The sequence below is a fragment of the Cylas formicarius genome, unplaced genomic scaffold, assembly GCF_029955315.1.
Source record: "Cylas formicarius isolate icCylForm1 unplaced genomic scaffold, icCylForm1.1 PGA_scaffold_1__22_contigs__length_36826433, whole genome shotgun sequence".
In the NCBI taxonomy this organism is placed as follows: Eukaryota; Metazoa; Arthropoda; class Insecta; order Coleoptera; family Brentidae; genus Cylas; species Cylas formicarius.
In genome coordinates, this window is record NW_026844264.1 from 24768495 (window position 1) to 24787284 (window position 18790).

At 33.8% G+C, this 18790-nt stretch overlaps 2 protein-coding genes across 2 annotated transcripts; one reads left to right on the forward strand and one right to left on the reverse strand.

The window, feature by feature from the left end:
- Nucleotides 1-434: 434 nt before the first annotated feature.
- LOC132696767 (Golgi-associated PDZ and coiled-coil motif-containing protein-like) lies at nt 435-18139 on the reverse strand. The gene is made up of 8 exons (XM_060661776.1): nt 18033-18139; nt 17759-17886; nt 10821-11055; nt 7967-8182; nt 7646-7884; nt 7222-7469; nt 5379-5486; nt 435-4566 (listed from the first exon to the last, which is right to left on the reverse strand). The coding sequence occupies exons 1-8, from the start codon at nt 18112-18114 to the stop codon at nt 3537-3539; spliced, it is 2286 nt and encodes a 761-aa protein (XP_060517759.1). The 5' UTR covers nt 18115-18139; the 3' UTR covers nt 435-3536.
- On the forward strand, nt 13489-17016 carry LOC132696205 (uncharacterized). The gene is made up of 7 exons (XM_060660915.1): nt 13489-14210; nt 14703-15026; nt 15175-15315; nt 15370-15534; nt 16320-16479; nt 16531-16702; nt 16770-17016. The coding sequence occupies exons 1-7, from the start codon at nt 14103-14105 to the stop codon at nt 17014-17016; spliced, it is 1317 nt and encodes a 438-aa protein (XP_060516898.1). The 5' UTR covers nt 13489-14102.
- Nucleotides 18140-18790: the final 651 nt, after the last annotated feature.

Sequence of the window (18790 nt, forward strand, 5' to 3'; positions counted from 1 at the left end):
GTATCAAACATAGGCAGGACAAGATATCTAGCGTCAACACTTTTTGAAATTAAATAGATCAGTTTTGATTGAACTGTATAAATTAAAAAGCAAACATTAAGCAATTACTTTCAGTATTCATTTCACTTTAAGAGTATTTGGGCGCTGGCCCAGGATCACTGATGACTAGTGATCCATCTTTTCCCAGGCATAATATAGTGAGCCACTGTGTTTTGAAATTAATCAAATTGTAATTAGTTTAGCGACTGATCATCTAATCGAAACGCAGGGGCACTCCTAACAGGTATGGACATAGAGGCTCTTTACTTGTATTTTATTTAATTGTCCAGGATATATATACTGCTTTATTCCAAGGTAGGAGTACAACTTAAGCTTCTGCAGAAAAAACGAATACTTATTTTTAAATCAATTTTTATTATAGATATGTCATTAACAATAGTTTTAAAGATTACATTCAGTTACAAAATACGAAAAAAAGCGCAGCAACATATTAGTCCATATTTACCACTAGGAATACTGGGTGTCAATTATATCAATTGCAGAAAATATTAAAACGCTTCTAAGCACAACACATATAAAATACAAAACTGATACAACAGAAGCTAAATCCAAGCATAACAATTTAGATAAATAGGTATGGGGTTCTTTCTAATACTTTTTGCTTACAGCTTGAGCAACGATAAAAAAATAAAATTTATTTTAAAAAAATACTTCTCTGTGACGACCGATACTACTAAATCTGTATGCAGCTGGTTTGGTTGGATTTCTTCTAATTCTGTTATAATCATCATTTTGAACTGGAAAGATATATTTTAAGAAGAAATAATTGTACACGATTGATAGGTTCTTCGCCATTGGGCTCAAGCTAAGCTATATCGTGAACAAATATATTTCATCCCTCCTTTCTAATAACAAAATTCTTCATGTGTTACCTAGAGCGAAGTAAAAACAGTTGTAGGCGAAATGACAACATAAATTCTTCGCAGAATTTTTATACACCGAAATCTTAACACTAAAATATTTGGTGAGTAACGCTTTCAAGAAAGTAAAATTTAGTTATAGTGACAAGTTCAGTATCAGTGATTACGCGTTTCACTTGATAAGTCTTGATACTTTATAAATTTTTGGGTTCTTCACAAAAAAAAAAAACAAAAATTATATAATGTAAGTTAATAAATATTCTTGTAAATCTAAAAAAATGGCGTTTAGCGCCCTAACAGCATCAAAGAGACATATATGATGATTTATCATACTGTAGGTTGATCTGAAATAACACTAACAACGAAAAAAAAATAACATATGGACGGCATGGATGAACCCTAAGTGATCATCTGTGTTAATGGTCGGCATAAGGCAACAAAAGTCAATACGTGTGCTAGTAATGTACCAATATAGCAATTCTGGTAAATTGGGATAATATCGAAAATTGAGTCACTTCATTAAAACGGATTTTTTCAATAAATGAAAAATTGTTTGATGATTTAATTACATATATTTTCTGAGACATATGCAGGTATTTTTGCTTTAATGTTACGTGAAGTAAATGCACCCAAGAAATAAAACCCAAAATGTGTGATTTATTTTTAAATGAATAAACAGATAAATATTGTTCGTAGCCTTCCTCTTTTGTACGAACATGCTATGATCCGATATCACCGATACCAATTTGTCGCTTTGTTTTAGACTACTTTCTGAGTAAATATTAGTGTATAATTGGTTTAGTAAAAAGTAAAAAAAAACGGGCGAATGACTAATTAAGGTGAAAATTATTCAAAAAATGTACCAGAATACGTGCTTCACTTAAAAAAAATAATTTGGAGAGGTTTTTTGACGATACCCTGCTTCTTTCGGTAGACGTTTTAATGCAAGATTTATTGACTGAGCACAACAAAATTTTGGTCCAATGTACTTGGATTATAACCCTAACATATATGTACTTTAACGAAAGTAATATATGATGAAGGACTCAGAAGCTCAATAGCCCTTGTAACAAAGTGTTGCGATTAAGGATCATTCACAAGGATGTATCTTGTTATCCTGTAATACCCTCATATTAGAAAATTTAATTATATATCCAAATAAAACACAAAAAAAAGGTTTACTAAAATATAAGTAATAAAAATTTGAATCAGCAGTGCGCCTAGGCAGTTAGATATGTTTACGGAGGCCTTGGTTCTTGTAGTATTCTTAAAGTGTCCAAACTAACCGAACAGAACGCATGCGTCAGTCACTAAATCGAAAATATAAAATAAAATTGGGTATTAACTGATTTATTCAGTTGGCGGGAATAATTAATTTGTACAAAAGACTTGTCCCTTGCTTTATTTGGTCAAGCTTGGAGGGACTTTTTGAGTTAACCACGGTAGGATGCTTGGTATCGTCCTGTGTTTTAACTGTATATTAGAAAATTAGTGCCTAAAAAGATTGAAACGCCTCACATACCTTATTTACTATTGAATGCCTACACCCTCTCACGAGCGGACTATCTATACTATCAATTAATTACCTCTTAAATATGTAAGCTAAAGCACTTTCTTAAAATGGGATAACATCTTCAGTTAAGTTTGATTCTAACTCTACATCTGTAAAGGGTTCGCCTTGTTCCCAGATAGGAACTATCAGAAGTAACCAAAAAGATCCTAAAGAAACTAAACTCAAGAAAAATTCCCATACTTTCCTATACAAGCCAAAGGTGTTTATCCCATTTTCGGTTCAATGAGAAAATCAGTACTCTTATATTAGAATTAATAAATAGAATAACTCCAAGCAGATCGCTTCTGCGTGGACTTTAACTACGGATTAGAAAACACTACATCACAATTAGTTTCTTGACTAGTTTTGTTTTGTGTCCTAGACCGAATACTGCGAAATGTTTTTATATTTGTTTGTGCCTGTAACTTTCAAATGTAAATAGAGAGCTATAATATGAGAATCAAAAATTTAAAGCACTGTAATCAATTAATTTGAAAACCAAGTTTCATATTGGGCAATTTGTAGTGAACGCAATAGCTTTCCAATTTTACAAATAATAGATAGATAGATGGGTACTTAAGTAATTCCATAAAGTAGAACATTGAAACAACTTCAAAGAACTTGCGTTCGAACAGATTATGTCATAGTCAGCAGACTTGTGTAATTATTGATTTAAAAAAAAAATGGTGAAAGTATTTTTTTATTTAAAGGAAAAAAAAAGAAATATACAAATAAAAGTGTAACAATAACAAAATATGTTTACGGTAGAATCAATGATATTTTGAACTATTTAAACGACCAAGAATAATAATTTGTTCTTTTTCCGAAAATTTAATGGCTTTCTCTACATTTTTTTACGTTTGTTAAGTTGCAAAGAAATGTTCGATACTTCGATCAATATGTATGAAAAAATTACGAGGTAATAAGCAAAAATAAAAATAAACCGAAGAAATGAACCGATTTTTATAAAATGGTAATTAGCATTTAATTGAAGAGATTGCTTGAACAGAAGTTACATTCAAAGTATTGCGTTCACCTTACACAGACCCTTGCGCATATAAAAATTAAACCGGAGTTCCAAAATCGGGATCTCCGACGCCATCAACATTTACCGAATTCGCATTGTAAACATACCTAGCTAACAACTTGTCTTTCCTCTGGTCGGCGTCGTCGTTTTCGGGTAAATTCTCGTTCGGGCACAGCCTTATGGCCTTGCTCACCCTCAAATTATGACCGTGCATCGAAAAATACTTTTTTGAACTCTGAATTTGCCTCGAGAATTTAGTGAGCGACGCGGGCTCGATGTTGCTCTTCAGAAAAATGTCCGAGAGTATCGAGTGCACATTTTCCTCAAACTGAGGACTCGTATCGGTGTAAGTCGGTTTGTTATTAGAGGCCTCTGTTGTATTCTCTTCACAGTGGAGCGATTGTTCATCACCGATCTCGCTCGCAGTAGTAGAAATATCGGAATAGCCCTGACGATTGAAAATGCTCTGCAATGTTTTAACCCCAAAATATTTTTTTTTCACTTTCTTCTGCTTTTTATAGTGCTTGTTCAGTTTGTGTACGGGCGACCCGCTGCTACTGTCGTCTGAGTTCAGCAAGCTCTGGTCGCTTTTGGGATTTGACAGAGACTGAATGGAAACACTATTTTTGATGCAGTTGTCGTAGCTGAACGAAGCCGCGGTTTTCACCGCGTCCGTCTGAATCACTTTTGGTGATTGACTGTCATTCGACGTGACATCGGTCGACAAAACTTCTGAATCCAAATATACATCCGTGCTGGTTTGCATAGGGGAAGACATGTTTGAGTTCAAAGAGTTCACGGAACAATTGAAATTGCTCTCGATGTCTGGCAGTACGTCTACTTTTTTAAACTCGCCTAAATTGATTATGTTGTTTGTCGAATTATCTAATAGAATGAGGTCCATGGTATCCACGGTTGTCAAATCGTCAGAGAATTTCGTTATATTGTCGAGCTGGTTGTTGTTCGTGTTGTTTGTGCTTATTTCATCGATCTTTTTAATCGGTTGTACGGTGCCATTGTTTGTCGCAGCGTTGAGGTTTGTGTGCTCAGGGGTAGTTTGAGATAACCTAAAATTTTACTTGTGTTTGTTTATTGTGCAGATAGGGATGTCGCACAGATAGATTGTGTTTTTTCAAAAGCTGCAAACTCGCCACTCCAAAGGGAAAAATAAGACTAAATACGCATTTTAGACCGAGCTGAACACGAAATATAAAGTTTTTTTTAAAGTAGGTTCAATAAATACTCGACACAAATGACATTAATCAGTCAATTAGTGAGTTCAAACCAAATTTCCAACCCAAGAATTTTTTCATAAAATGATAGCGACCAAGTTTGAAGGTGCTTTCAGCAACAAAGATATCCAAGACGGCAATTCGGGACAATTTTTTAAATTCTGTCGCGTAAGATATAATAACCAATAATTATATTATTGTGTAGGTGGATACTTAACATTACATACTTACAATCTATTGCACAATGATTCTGCTACTTATACTACTCATGCTTAAGAACATGCGTTTTATAAAAAAAAATGCCAAAGACAAAAACTGTGGGCCGCTAGTTTCGATGAATAAATCTCAAAATTGATATTCTATTCAATTCATTAAAATCAACCCAAATTGTATCAAATTATGCCGGAAATAAAAGCAATTTCGTAACATCAATTTTTTATCAAAATTCTGCAGCGATGTAACTAAAAGAAAACAGAAGTCAAAGGTATAGAGATTTATTTTCTTAAAAATAAAAACAAAAAAATGTAAACTAAAATTCAAATGCGCCAAAAAAGAAACACAATAAGTGGAATAACCAATATCACATACAAGTTTCGTGCTTATAATACTAATGTCGGGTAAAGCTTAGCTGGGGATTAAGATCTCACCTGCTGACAGGTTGGGAATCGGGCGTTCGGGGAGCGGTGGGGGTGTTTGCTTGAGATCCCTTGATTTCATTTGCATGGTTTGCAGAAGACACTTCGTCATTGAAAAATCTAAACGGCAAGATTTATAAAAAATATTGCAATCAGCAAAACATTAGCATAAAAGGACACAATCACTCTGGTCTATCAAAGTTTACACACATTCCATTCAGTTCATTATTCGTCCAAACTGAAAACAAAGTAACTTTACCACAAAAAGGCAAAATTACAAATAGGTTTCGCTCTGTATGTTTTCAGAAACAATTTCGGGTAATCCCGATTAATTGAATCTAGATATAGAACATCTATGTGATCCTACTTTAGTCAACTTTCACATGACTGTCGTGTTTGCATTGTATTCTTTTTATTTATTTATATAGTATTAATTGCGATAAAAGAAGAACAAAAATATATATTCATATATATAATACAAATACAATGTTGCAAAGGAAGTCCACGAAGGCAATATAGTTTTCATTCTACAAGAGTAACCTCGCAGGTGGAAAAAAGACTAAATGTACTTAAATACTTCCCCAGGATGTTAATAGCTAAACTATAAACTACTATGCCAAATTCTAGCCTTAAAAACATTTTCTTAAAACTTTGGTAGAACTAAAAAAAAAGAACAAAAGAACTGCAAAAAGAAAAGAAAAAATATTAATAATCATGAATTTTGTACCTAATATATAAATAATAACTCTTATTGTGAGACTAGTTTACCAATTTCAAAGAAGAGGATCATAAAAAAATAGTGGATGAATGGATCAAATTAATAAAGTTGAAGTTATTAGTTGTTCTTCAAATCTGTTATACCATAGGTTTCATCTCTAGTTCTTTCAGTTTCAATAAATGGTTTTAATCTGATTTTAAATAATAATATTTTTTAAATACAACACAAATTTCTCTGTCGATGGAAGTCACTCAAGAAACATTATATAACAATTATTCTAATAACAGCTTTTGATGTAAACATTTCTTTCTTTAAATCTACCTACCTACTCTCTCTCTCAACACTCCAGCAATATACCTGAACTAATAATATACCTGATGAAGTAGTTTTATGTGGCCTTCTACAATATTTATTTGGACCTTAATTTCTTCTAGTATGAATGGCGAACAAATGATAACTTACAAGCTGTGAACACTTTGATTGAAAAATGGAAATGGAAACGCTTATGTTGACTAAAAACTTCGCACATAAGTTGAGAGCAACTACAAGAAGAGAGATGGTACCAAACAGGCTATTGAGACAAAGAAGTAAAATAACAAATGTCATACAAAAAATTATTCAGGGCAAATGGAGATGGGGGGTCATATAGCGCGCTTGAGCGACAATAGGTGGACCAAAACATTGATAGAATGAAGACCCAGAGAAAGTAAAAGAAATCGTGGTAGACCCCCAACCAGATGGGAAGACGACCTGAGAAAAACGGCGGGAAACTAGAAGCAGAAGGCACAAAACAGAATTATGTGGAAGGAGATGGAGAATACCTATGCCCAATAATGGATGCAGTGGATGGGTATGAATGCAGTAGAGTCAATAAAAAGTACATGTTTTGCATTTAATAATGCTTCACTTTCTATTAAACACCAGCTTTTCGCATTATACTTTAAATATGATAAATACATAAAATATTTTTCTTGCGCCATTTTCCACAAACCATACACCACAAAAACTATTAAATATTAACGGAGCCACACTTACACCGTTCATCCATTTAACATTTCACAACTGAAATGAGGACTTTTTTTTGCAAAATATACCTTCCTTAATGCATGTGACTGACTTCACAGAAACTGGACCCACCTGAAGTTGAAACCGTCTTCTTCCAGAGAGTTGTCGCTGTCGTCGGCGGCGATGTACTGCACGTGGAATACGCAGTCGCCCGTTTGCTGCTGCAGTATACCGACCGCTTCCTTATGGCAAACGTTGCGCAGGTCTATATCATTGACGGACAAGATGGCGTCGCCTATGTACAACTGTTCGCTGATGGCTGCTGGACCGTTGGGTTCCAGTTCCGATATGAGTATTGGAACTCCATGCTCTCTTCCGCCCTAAATGAAGTTATTTAGTTTAAAAGATGGAAGTTTTTTCAACTTTCCCCATTCTATTAAATTTACCATTACAAATACTATTAGCCACACTGCTCAAATTTACAGTCAGTCCTTAAGTGCATAGTTTTCAATTTAGTATACATCATCCTTATGTAATCACGCTTATTGAAACTTACTGTAATACTTATTCCAAGACCCTGCTCAGGTTTCCTCTTAACTACCACCACCCGAATATCTCCAAAATTATTCAACCCCCCGTTGGTATTGTCCAACATTGGCTTCGAAAATCTATCCTGCCCATTCAAGGTGCTGCTTCTTCTGCATGCTCTGACAACGGTTTTGTGTCTCTGAAGAAGGATCTCAGATTCCAATTGCCGCCAGAGCTTGTCTCGTACGTCGCCCCTCATTTCGCGGCCTAAGACAACAAACAACAACAAAATCTTGGGTTCCTTTACCTAAATTACATTTTCCGTGTCGCGGTTGGAAAAAAAAATTACCCAAAAGTTGTAGTTGTTGAATTCTGCCAGCCAACTCTTTGTCCAAGTATTTCGCTGCCAACTTCGCGCCGTACACTTCGGAGGTCAATGCGAGAACGTCGTTTCTCAATGCGGCATTTTCCGATAGCAATTGGGCGTTTTCCGTTTTCCACTGCACGGGTTCGAGTGAGTTTGAACTAAATTTGAATTCGTCCTTTTCTTTCGGATCGGAGCTTACTGAAAACAAGGCTGTCTGGGAGCACCATCTCCAAACTGGTTTTTGAAAGATAGTAGTTGCCTTATTTTGGTTTCAGATCTTATTCAAGTTAATCGTTCAATAAAACGTTATTAGACGGTTAGCAAAATTTTCAGAATATTATTCTATTGATATGTAATTAACAATTAACTAATAGATGCAATCTTCTTCTTCTTAATCAAGTGCAAGTTTAGTCCTGAATGATATTAGGAATCCCCATACTAACAATTTTGAACAATTCCAATATAACAAACATAAAAAAACTGAAATTTTTTTTAATGTAAAAAACGGAGACCCTTGGATTGAAATCAACGCTAATTAAATATTTAATTTTAAAACTGTTTTACTCAAAATCTGATTTTGCCAGAGATAACGAATAGCATCTTGAGATCAGTAAAAAAGTTGCGAGAATTTCTGTGCCTAACATTATGCCGTTGGCTCGAGACGATGGATGACGACCTCGATGACGTCGTAAAATTGCTTGCTTACGCAGTATGGATTAATGAATGCATATTTGAGTATTTCAGAGTGGAGAGTAGAAAAAATGTAAATTTTGATATGTGTGATCTACATCATGAAGGAAAATTAAAAACAAATATTTTTAAAATATTCTCAATTATATAGGATGTTTCAGAAACGCGTGACAATACAAAAATATATACTTTTTAATGTGACACAATTGTTTTTGAATTTTGATGAGCAGCAAGTTTCCTATAAACTCCTATCTCATTCAATCTGCTGCGTTTTAAAATTAAAAATGGACCTTCAAATAATCAAATTAATTGCTAAGAGTTTAGTAAAGAGCATGGTAATGATACTATAGTAATTCCTGTATAATATTTTTAAAACGTTCATCTTTTGAATTTATACAACATGTATTACAACATTACATTATTTAAAAATAGTGATATAAGGGATATAACGGGTGACACAAGAAAGTTCGAACACTATAACTTTTAAACGGCTTGAGATAGCGATTTGAAATTTAGAACGGTTAAGATAGGCTGAATGTCCAATTTTTTGACAATATGTAGTCAATGGCACTTCCGGTTTGAGCGGAAACGACTTTTATTTGTTTTTTAAAATTTTTATTTAATTTTGAAAATTGAGTCTAGGAGGCTGTGCCCATCATAAATACTGTTTGACCGAGTTACCCGTTCATGTGAAAAATTGTAAATAAAACTTTTCTTTACTTATATAATGGCAAATAGCATTTAATGTAATGAAGTATTAATTTTTTAAGATAACCAAATTTTTTCAAATGGTACCCTAGTGGGAACAGAAACTTTTTAAAACCGGTCCTTTTTTTGCAACATTTTGAAACCAAAATTTTCAAAATCCGTTAAAAAATAAGCTCGCAGAAAGGAAAAAACAAGATAAGTAAATACACTTTTATAAAAACAAAATATTACTTAGGTGGCTTTGCTTCTATTCAGCATTTTAATTGATGTGAAAAACCGTGTTTATGTAAATCCAGTGTTCGACCTACAAGAATTGATAGTATAACTCCAAAAATGTGAGGAACAGTTACAGTGAATGTAATTTCTAGAGCCAGGGAGTGTCGTATAAAGCAAGAAGGATATTTTGAAAGCATTCTATGAAAGTTTTATCTTAAAAGAAATTGGTTATTAAGTAAATATCTATTGCACTTATTAAATTCAAATAAATGCAAAACTCCAGTTCCAAATTAAATGAATATGATGTTGATACACCACTTTCAAATCGATTCTGCCGATATTGTGGATTTTCAAAATATTGTGTTCAATTATCCCAAAAAGTGACAGATTAAAAAAAATCTATTCTCTTGTTCTTCTGAGTTTCCGGTAAAAATTGCTTGTAGCTTATGACGTACGTATACGTTGGTTTTGGACTGTAACCCCCATTCCAGAAGTAAATCAAGTTTTTACCATAATAAAACACTTTCAACAAAAAACTCTAATCGTTGAATCTCAGAAGAAACTCTCCCTTGAATTTTATTTTTTTTTAAATACTAATCTGTTTTTTTCTTTCCATTGCATGAGTTTATCGAGAGTTTCTTCTGCATTTTTAATCTTACCAACTTGACAATAATGTATAGAAGCGAAGCCACCTAAGTAATATTTTGATTTTATAAAAATGTATTTGCTTATCTGGATTTTTTATTCCTGCAAAAAAAGTACCGGTAATAAAAAGTTTTTATTCCCACTAGGGTACTATTTGAAAAAACTAAGTTATCCTAAAAAATTAATACTTCATTGCATTAAATGCTATTTGCCATTATATAAAAGAAAAGAAAAGTTTAATTTACAATTTTTCACATGAACGGGTAACTCGGTCAAATAGTATTTATGATGGGCACAGCCTCCTAGACTCAATTTTCAAAGTTAAATAAAAATTTAAAAAAACAAAAAAAAGTTACTGTCGTTTCCGCTCAAACCGGAAGTCTAACCATTGACTACATATTGTGAAAAAATTGGACATTCCGCCTATATTAACCCTTCCAAATTTCAAAGCGCTATCTCGAGCCGTTTTCAAGTTAGTGTTCCTACTTTCTTGTGTCACCCGGTATAGTAGCACTTTACCACACTATATTACGCCACCCTTTAGATAAATATACGAAATAGGAATTCTGCGACCTACCGCTCCTTTTAATTATTCTCAAGGGGCTTTGCCGCAGTTCCGCTTCAAGTCTTTTTTTGATGGCGCTGACGTCAGGTTTGAAATGGCTGTCTACTTTCTTATTACTCAGACTATCCGGTAGGTGTGAAAGCTGTGATGAGTGAAGTTGAAGCAGAATATTATGGAGCTCGTTTTCCAACAGGTGATTTTTCGCTTTTGATTCAACGAGTTCCGCGCGCAAATGAATCAATTCAGCCTGGAAAACAAACCAAAAACTAACGTAAAATTTGTTGCAGTTCCAATAAGAATCAAATAACACAGCAAAAAATTGCAAATCATATGGCGTCGATTTTTATATTGCCCAGACCTCCGTTGCGCTTTAATAAAAACACTTCAAGGATGTTGGGGTACCAATAAATTGTATTTTCACCGTGAGAAAAATATCTCGAGAGCATTATGACGAAACAGGCACTTGAAAATAATTCGTTAAACGTATGGTCAAGCAAGAATAATGAATGATAAAAAAAAATGAAAATAACTTCTTGTAAATACATTGCCTAAGGCTAAGGCGGGGAGAAATTTTCACCCCTACAAAACCATACTAAGTTTTGAATGGGTGCTGTGCAACAGCTAAGGTTTACCGAACTCTCACGGCTCGGCGTATTTGTTAAACGATAAGGGCCTTCGATTTGTTGTGCCGAATAATCTTACTTCAATATTTGTTTAGAACATGGGTTCATAGCACAAGAACAGGCGAGTTGAGCGATTTTGAGGGACTCTCAGCACCGACTTACTATTTCAATAAAAGAAAGTGTTTCTTTCTAAAAGAAAACAAAACAGGTTTCTACCAATAATTAATTAATCTCAAAAACTTAAAATATCAAGAAATTCTACGAAGGACTAAATGGCAATATTAATATCATGGACTTTAAGGGAGACATTTAACGCACCTAACATCAACTTCTATCTGTATTCATTTTTTGTCATTTATTTATACACATCTGTGTTTGCGGAATCGTTTGGGTTATGCTTAACGAATGGGAATTGACTTTTGAAATAAATAAGTAAGCAAATGGATTAAATCTAATTTTTAATTTAGTTCCATCCAATTTTTGACACAATATAAAAAAATGTTTAAAAATTTGTATTTACTGTTAAATTAGATGGATAACCATCTAGTTTGTTTATCCATATGCCAGATCTGATAGAAGTTCAAGTGTTACCTATAATATATAATAATAATAATAATAATAATAATAATAATAATAATAATATGTATTTTATTATTATATTATGCAAGAAGTGCGGTACAAAACAAAAATTCAAAAAAAATTAAGGTGTTGGAATATAGAACAATTCTCCCTTAATAATAGTTTTGTGTTGAAAAAACATTTTTTACTTGATTTACAATTTCTTCAAAATTTATAACGTGAACCTATGCATATTGTTGTGGCTGGTCAATTGACGACCAATTGACCACTTCTTAATTGACTATAGTCAACTTCGATCTAAATGTTTTAAATAACAACTTGCAAATGTAGAGTGTTACTTATCATTATATAATAATAATAATGTGTATTTTATTCCTATATTATGCAAAAAGTGCGGTAAATGGCATAATAAAAGTACTATACTTTCTCCACGACCGTTAGCTTTTGGCCACATTTTTGCAAAACAATACGAATAAATTTACTGACGACCGTCAGAATTGACAAACGTCAAAATTCAAGGCGTGGGAAATATATCCGAAAACATCCGATTGCTCCCAAACCTGTGCGGTAAAATCCCGGAAATGTCCGAAGTGACTCGGATCCGTGAGAAACGAAACTGATGTGGTAAAGTTACGTTTGCCGCATGCGAGATCGCTGTGTAATTAGGTATTTTACAGACACGAGAAGAAAAAATAAATTATTATGCCATTGTAATGCCTATTTTACCTATAACCCTTTTCAAGGTACGGCTAAATATGATACTTAGCGATTCGGGGAATCTCAATAAAACCATCCATTCCATTTATGTAGTTCTCAGATAGACGCGAAGGCGACGTAACGCACAATATAATAAATATAAATTACATTGTATTTTAAACATTATTTCGGTCAAATGACATTAAAAAAATTGACAGGTCAATTCCACAACACTACCTATGCACTAAAATATTAGTTATCTGTGACACTATAACCCCACTTTTAAGAGTAGACTTAAGCCTCCTGGAAATTGAATTTGTTTGTAACGTGATGCTTCACTTAATCGTAGTAGCAATTATTAGGCCAGTCGTTTCAGGCATGCAACGATCCTGCAAGTATTCGTGCAGGATCGCGAAACTTGAAACGCTATGACTCTATTTTGTTTAAAAATATAGGAGCCAGAAGGGCGGAGGCCAATCCCTTCAGAGCGCTATTAATAAATTTGTATCAGAAATTTCATGGCACTTCGGCAAATGATCCTAACCTATTATTCACCTAGTATTCTTTTCATAGGCCTCCCTATGCTGATAATACAGGAATTTTTGAAGCCACCATGAAAAAAAATGTTGAGAGAACGGAGAATCATTATGCGCAGATGCGGTTATTTTAAATCTCTTTTCTGCTAATAAGACCTATCATTTCAAACGAATCAATGACACCTTTCAAAGTTCAACAATCAACATGGCCGCTGACAGTTCAACAATTCGAAAATATGACCAGATCCCATTAAATTAAAAAAAGAGATAAGTTTGTGGACCTGTTTGGAAAGAAAATTGATCAAATTAGTGTGTAAAATTCATTCATTCAGAACAAAAATATGATCGAGAGAAATATATTGTTCGATGTTTATTGTTACTATTTTTATTTGACATATATAATTTCGAAATCAAATGATAATAAAGACACCTTTTAAATTTATTGGCATGTTTTTTGAATTGTTAATTAGTTTACATACATATTTGCATTTAATGTCCGGCTTTGTCCTAAATTTGTCAGTAGCGCTAGGCGTCTACTAAGCCCCTTTTCGGCTGTCTTGCATTAGTTTAAAATTTCACGTTTCTGTCTACATCGTACTTCAATTATATCTTTTTCTTTAAAAAAGAATGTTCTCAAACCTGCGCTAAAATTGAAGTAACCGACAACTTCCAACGTCGTTTATGCTTTTGTCGACTGGTCTAATCATTTGCATTTCAACATCCCAGATAAAGCCCAGCCCTAAAGACTGAGACTGTCGCATTTGCTCAAGAGCTTTCCGCACAAACCGTAACATCATAAAGCGCGTTAGTCACACCGCAAACAAATTTTCTTATGACCGTGACGATAGACGCTACCAAATATGCAATTTTGGTTATTGTTTTTGGTTTATTGTTTGCCCTGCGAAGCTATAAGCGGCGTCAATTTACAAGAAACGGTAGATAATTTTCGGGAAAGTTTACAACAACAGGTAAGTGACATCAACAGATATATCAATTTCATTGGCGATGGACGCGAAACAGCCATGGACGTAGTACCAAAAGCCCATCATAGAATGTTACTTCTAAACTGTTATGATCATCCTAAGCTCCTCCAGGTGGAAAATACAGTCCGTTTAAATTATAATGAGAGGCGACTGGTTCGCTGTGTCGGATTAAGATTGTCGCTAAGCTCAGTTATTCCTTTAACCTGCAATGGCAAGTATGACCAAAGAAATAGCACCATACAAACAATCAAAAACAGCAATTCACAATGGTTGTTTATTGGGTTAGTTTTTGTTTGTGTAGTGTTTGTAAGGCAATTTACTGATTTGTCGATAACTAAACCCATGTATGTAAAATAGTAATTAGCTGATGGTATTTTCTCATAAAAACCTTAGATCATAAACAATAGTTAAGAGAGAAAATTAAAATATACATTTTTATATATTTTTTGTCATATTGGTTTTCGTTTACTTTTATAGAACTTTTATTCGATTCTAACCGCGATAGAAGAGCGCCTGCGGAATCTGGACAACATTTACTCCATCCAACTAGGCCAGACCTTGGAAGACAAATTGGACCGGTACCATCAAAAACTAGAAGCGATAGACGCGAAAGTGTTAAGACTGGAGTCAATATTAACTATGCAATTGGATCAAATATCGGAGAATGTTAGTACCAAAAATTACAAGGATGACATCCTCAAGATGAATACGTATAGAAAGATAGATTTCCTGTATGAAGGATTGAGTCACCGACTTAACCACATGGACCGGAAGTACGACACAAATTATGACAAATTACAGGTTAGCACTAGACTTGAAAAGTGTGGGGTTGAGTTTTTGAATAAATTCGCGGTCCACTATTCTCTTTTGATAGTTTTTAAACGAAAAATTAATTCCCATTACTTATTCTTAATAAAAAAAGACATTAAACAATATTTTCAAATTTCAGGAAAAGCTAGATTCAACCACTGTCCGATTACAAAGTCTGGAGCAAAATATGGTACAGAGAACCGCCGACATTGAATCTGATTTGTCAGAATTTATTTCTATGATCGACGATTTTAAACCGGGCACTCGTGAAACACAAAATGTAAGCCACTTCCACTTAAAAAAGTAAGAATGGCACTCCACACCATTATTTTAGACAACCGAGAGCGAACAAAACCCCCTCGAAGAAACTTTTATTGAGAAACTCCGACAATTGGAAAACAAAACAGAACACTCCTTCAATATGGCGTTATTAACTAATGAATTAATAACGAGTAGCAAGACAGAGCTTCGAGGTGATTTTAACGAATATGCAAGCAAGGTAAGTTATTTTTACAATGACTGCAAATTGAATTATTTATGTTAATTCTACATACCACAATGTACGTTTCAAATTTTACTGTTGTGATCTCGGAAACGGGTGGCTCTAATTGAAGTTACAATATATTACAAGGAATATAAACATATAAACTGAATGTTCTAAAAATCCGGACTATTAGAGAGAGAGTTTATTCCATCGCAGGTACTGCTAGAAATGTATTAATCTCACTGAAGCCATTCGTAATTCCCTTTAAACACATATTCCGATAGATAACCACCAAATGTAAATTCCTTAAGTTCTAGGTATCTTCTTGCATAGTCAGGTATAATTGCGAAAAAATCGGTGAAACAGAAACTGTATACAAAAAAAAACTTTATATGGGATTCTGGGCTGTACAAGGCCAAGAGTTATGGATGATCGCAGTTGAAAACTACTAATCTTATCTGCTATGCAATCTTTGTGTGTAAATTTCGTTAGCATTTTTGTTTACGTCTTTTAGTTTGCTGACCGTCTGTTAAACAAGTCCGTTTTTGTAAGGCAACTGCGCCAAAATTTCTGACTTCTTTCCTTTTACTCTTTCTATTCTGTTACGGAAAGGTTTAAAGAAAATCATGATGGCCAAAATGTTTTATGATTTATTCGTGAGAAAATTCCCGATGCGAACTCTTATCTGCCGTTGAACAATGTTAAACATGCGCCCAGATCAACAGGCTAATGAGGTTTCTCAAACGAATAAATAGTGTCTATCTCAATAAGAGGTATTATTGGACTTAGGTATTTTTTAGGTGGCTGAGATGGGTTCAGATCTCTGGCGCAACAATGACTTGATGCAAAACAAATTGAATAATATCCAAAGAGTTGTAAACAGTACACGGATCGAAATACAAAATGGCGTAAGAGATTTGATGGTACAGATAGGGAGAACGTCCACCAAAGCAAATTTCGGTTAGTATTAAATCATATACAGACACGTGTTTTTATGGATTTGGCGTTTAGACCAACCTTGCTCGGGCACGCAAGAAAAAGATCTCAATCAGAGTATTGAGAAAATTTTGACAAATCAAGATCTTTTTCTGGAAAGCTGCCACAAAGTGCAAATGGATGAATCCCAAATTGAATCGGAAATAAGCGTCATGCTAGAAAAAGTCGTTGATATGTTGGAAAATAGGTAATACCAAACATATTATTTAAGCAAATTTAGATGGCAAGGTTTGTGTGTGGTTTTTTTATTTTAGGATGGCAGTTTTGTCCAAAGATATGAAAAATGTTGACAAAACTATAAAAAATCAAGATTTAAAAATAAACAGAAACATCCACCAGATAAACGCAAATATTATTCCTATGCTCGATAAAAATAGCCGCAGTAGTGAGAAAGCCGAAAAGATTTTATTGGAGATCAAGAAGATTTTAAAATCATTATTACTGGCATCAGCTCAGGATGCGGTGATAGAATCGCAGTCCTTTGAGGGCAAAAATGTTTAATTATACTTACAATATAAATTAATTGTAGAAACGTTCTTTTTCCCGATCCCCGTCTATTTTAGTTAAACATTGTACCAAAAAAGCAGCAAAATGATGTCCTAGTAAGTATCATATTATAATAAATCGATTTATATGATCCACCAAAAAATTCTTGTTAGTTTGACAATCTCATTTTGTGGCAACACTTTTTTGCGGATTTTTTTTTCTAAAAGGAACCGGAATGCGCATTGATTCTCATTAAAAATTTGGGGAACAAACAAATCATGTGGATAAGTGAAGTGACAAAGTAGAATGTAAAATTTAGAACATTCCCTACTGTACAAAAACCTCATGGTTTGTTTAAATTCTCTGACCATTTTTAAGCATGTTATTAATGCCTTATCTCGAATATGTCACTCATTTTGTATATATTTCATCAATGAGTTACTATTCTCTTGCATATATACTTGACTACTTCATGTGTGAGTATATTGTAGCCACACAAATACTGAAAGCTGTTCATTCTATTTGATTATGAGGCCTTATGAGTTTTAGTAAGGCGTGTTATGCTATCATTAAGATCAACATATTAACAAAATTTCAGTGTACTTACTACACAAGTGAATATTAACATTTTAGTGAATGGCTTAATGTTAACGCATTAAAAATATAAATATGCTATATCTTTTACCCAACTGCAGTATTTAAAGTGGTACCGAATAAATCGTAAATTATGGAGCAAAGTGCCATAACACAAACTCACCTCTATTTTAGCACTGTTTTGAAAAATGGTCTGTGCCTTATGCGTGAGCTGAGCAAAACATGAACCCAACGTGCAGAGTTTTTGACGTACGTTGAAGACGACATTCGGTTCGTCGCTTTCAATCTCTCCTGTTTTAAACAGAAAATGAAATGATGTAATTTTAAAAAAATAAAGTCTATAAGCGTGAACATATTTCCCACAGTTGATATATTGTTATCATAAAAAGCGCTCAATCTTTATGAGGTATACAACAGACAGGGCAATCAGCACTAACCTAAAGCTAAATCTAAATCGACGAATGCCTTGTCAAACTCTTTTTCTAAAATATCTAACCACCTAAACCCGACACTAGCCATTTTTCGAACAACAGAGTTGTGCGAAACGTCAAATTAGACCACAGACAACAAACTCTTCTTTTCGTTTCTACATGACAATAAGCAGGAACGACACATTCCCTCAAACATAAAGCTTACAATAATCAACAAACTGACTTGCAACGCAACGCTATTTGAATCACAAAAATAATGCGACAAGCATAGATGAACGTAGATGTAACAAAATTCAAAATGACGCAATTTCGTAAAACGCCACAAGTGCCACCTCGCGATTCTCACATGAGCAATCATTTAAGTGTTTGATATATTTTGGGATGTATGTGGCATGTGGACGTCCTAAACCGACATCTGCAACTCGTCATAGAAGATTTTTTTTCGATTTTTAGTATGGTCTGCGACTTATAATATTCAACATTCTGTAATTTTTCACATGTCTGTTATTGGCTAATTTGAAATGTTTTACCACCTCCACATTCAAATATTTTAAATAAACCAATAATTACCTTCGATTAATATGAGAAAACGGTCAAAAATTAAACAACCATTTACAATTTAGATCTTCGGAATTTAGTATCATTGCTTAAAAGAGTGCTAAAAGTGTAGAACAGTTTCATATTTTCTCTAATAAGTGCAAACTTCCCAGGAGTACAACTTTCTTAGTGAGTTTTTTAAAGCTTATTAAGGGTGCTCTTGCCAT

What these genes read in the sequence shown, in the direction of transcription:
- LOC132696767 (XM_060661776.1), bottom strand. Translation starts at nt 18,114, where the DNA reads ATGGCTAGTGTCGGGTTTAGGTGGTTAGATATTTTAGAAAAAGAGTTT. An exon ending in AAAACAGTGCTAAAATAGAG is followed by an intron (nt 11,056 to 17,758) that starts GTGAGTTTGTGT and finishes TTTGTTTTCCAG; the next exon opens with GCTGAATTGATTCATTTGCG. An exon ending in GAGAATAATTAAAAGGAGCG is followed by an intron (nt 8,183 to 10,820) that starts GTAGGTCGCAGA and finishes CCTTGTTTTCAG; the next exon opens with TAAGCTCCGATCCGAAAGAA.
- LOC132696205 (XM_060660915.1), top strand. Translation starts at nt 14,103, where the DNA reads ATGCAATTTTGGTTATTGTTTTTGGTTTATTGTTTGCCCTGCGAAGCT. An exon ending in GCACTCGTGAAACACAAAAT is followed by an intron (nt 15,316 to 15,369) that starts GTAAGCCACTTC and finishes CCATTATTTTAG; the next exon opens with ACAACCGAGAGCGAACAAAA. An exon ending in GTTGATATGTTGGAAAATAG is followed by an intron (nt 16,703 to 16,769) that starts GTAATACCAAAC and finishes TTTTTATTTTAG; the next exon opens with GATGGCAGTTTTGTCCAAAG.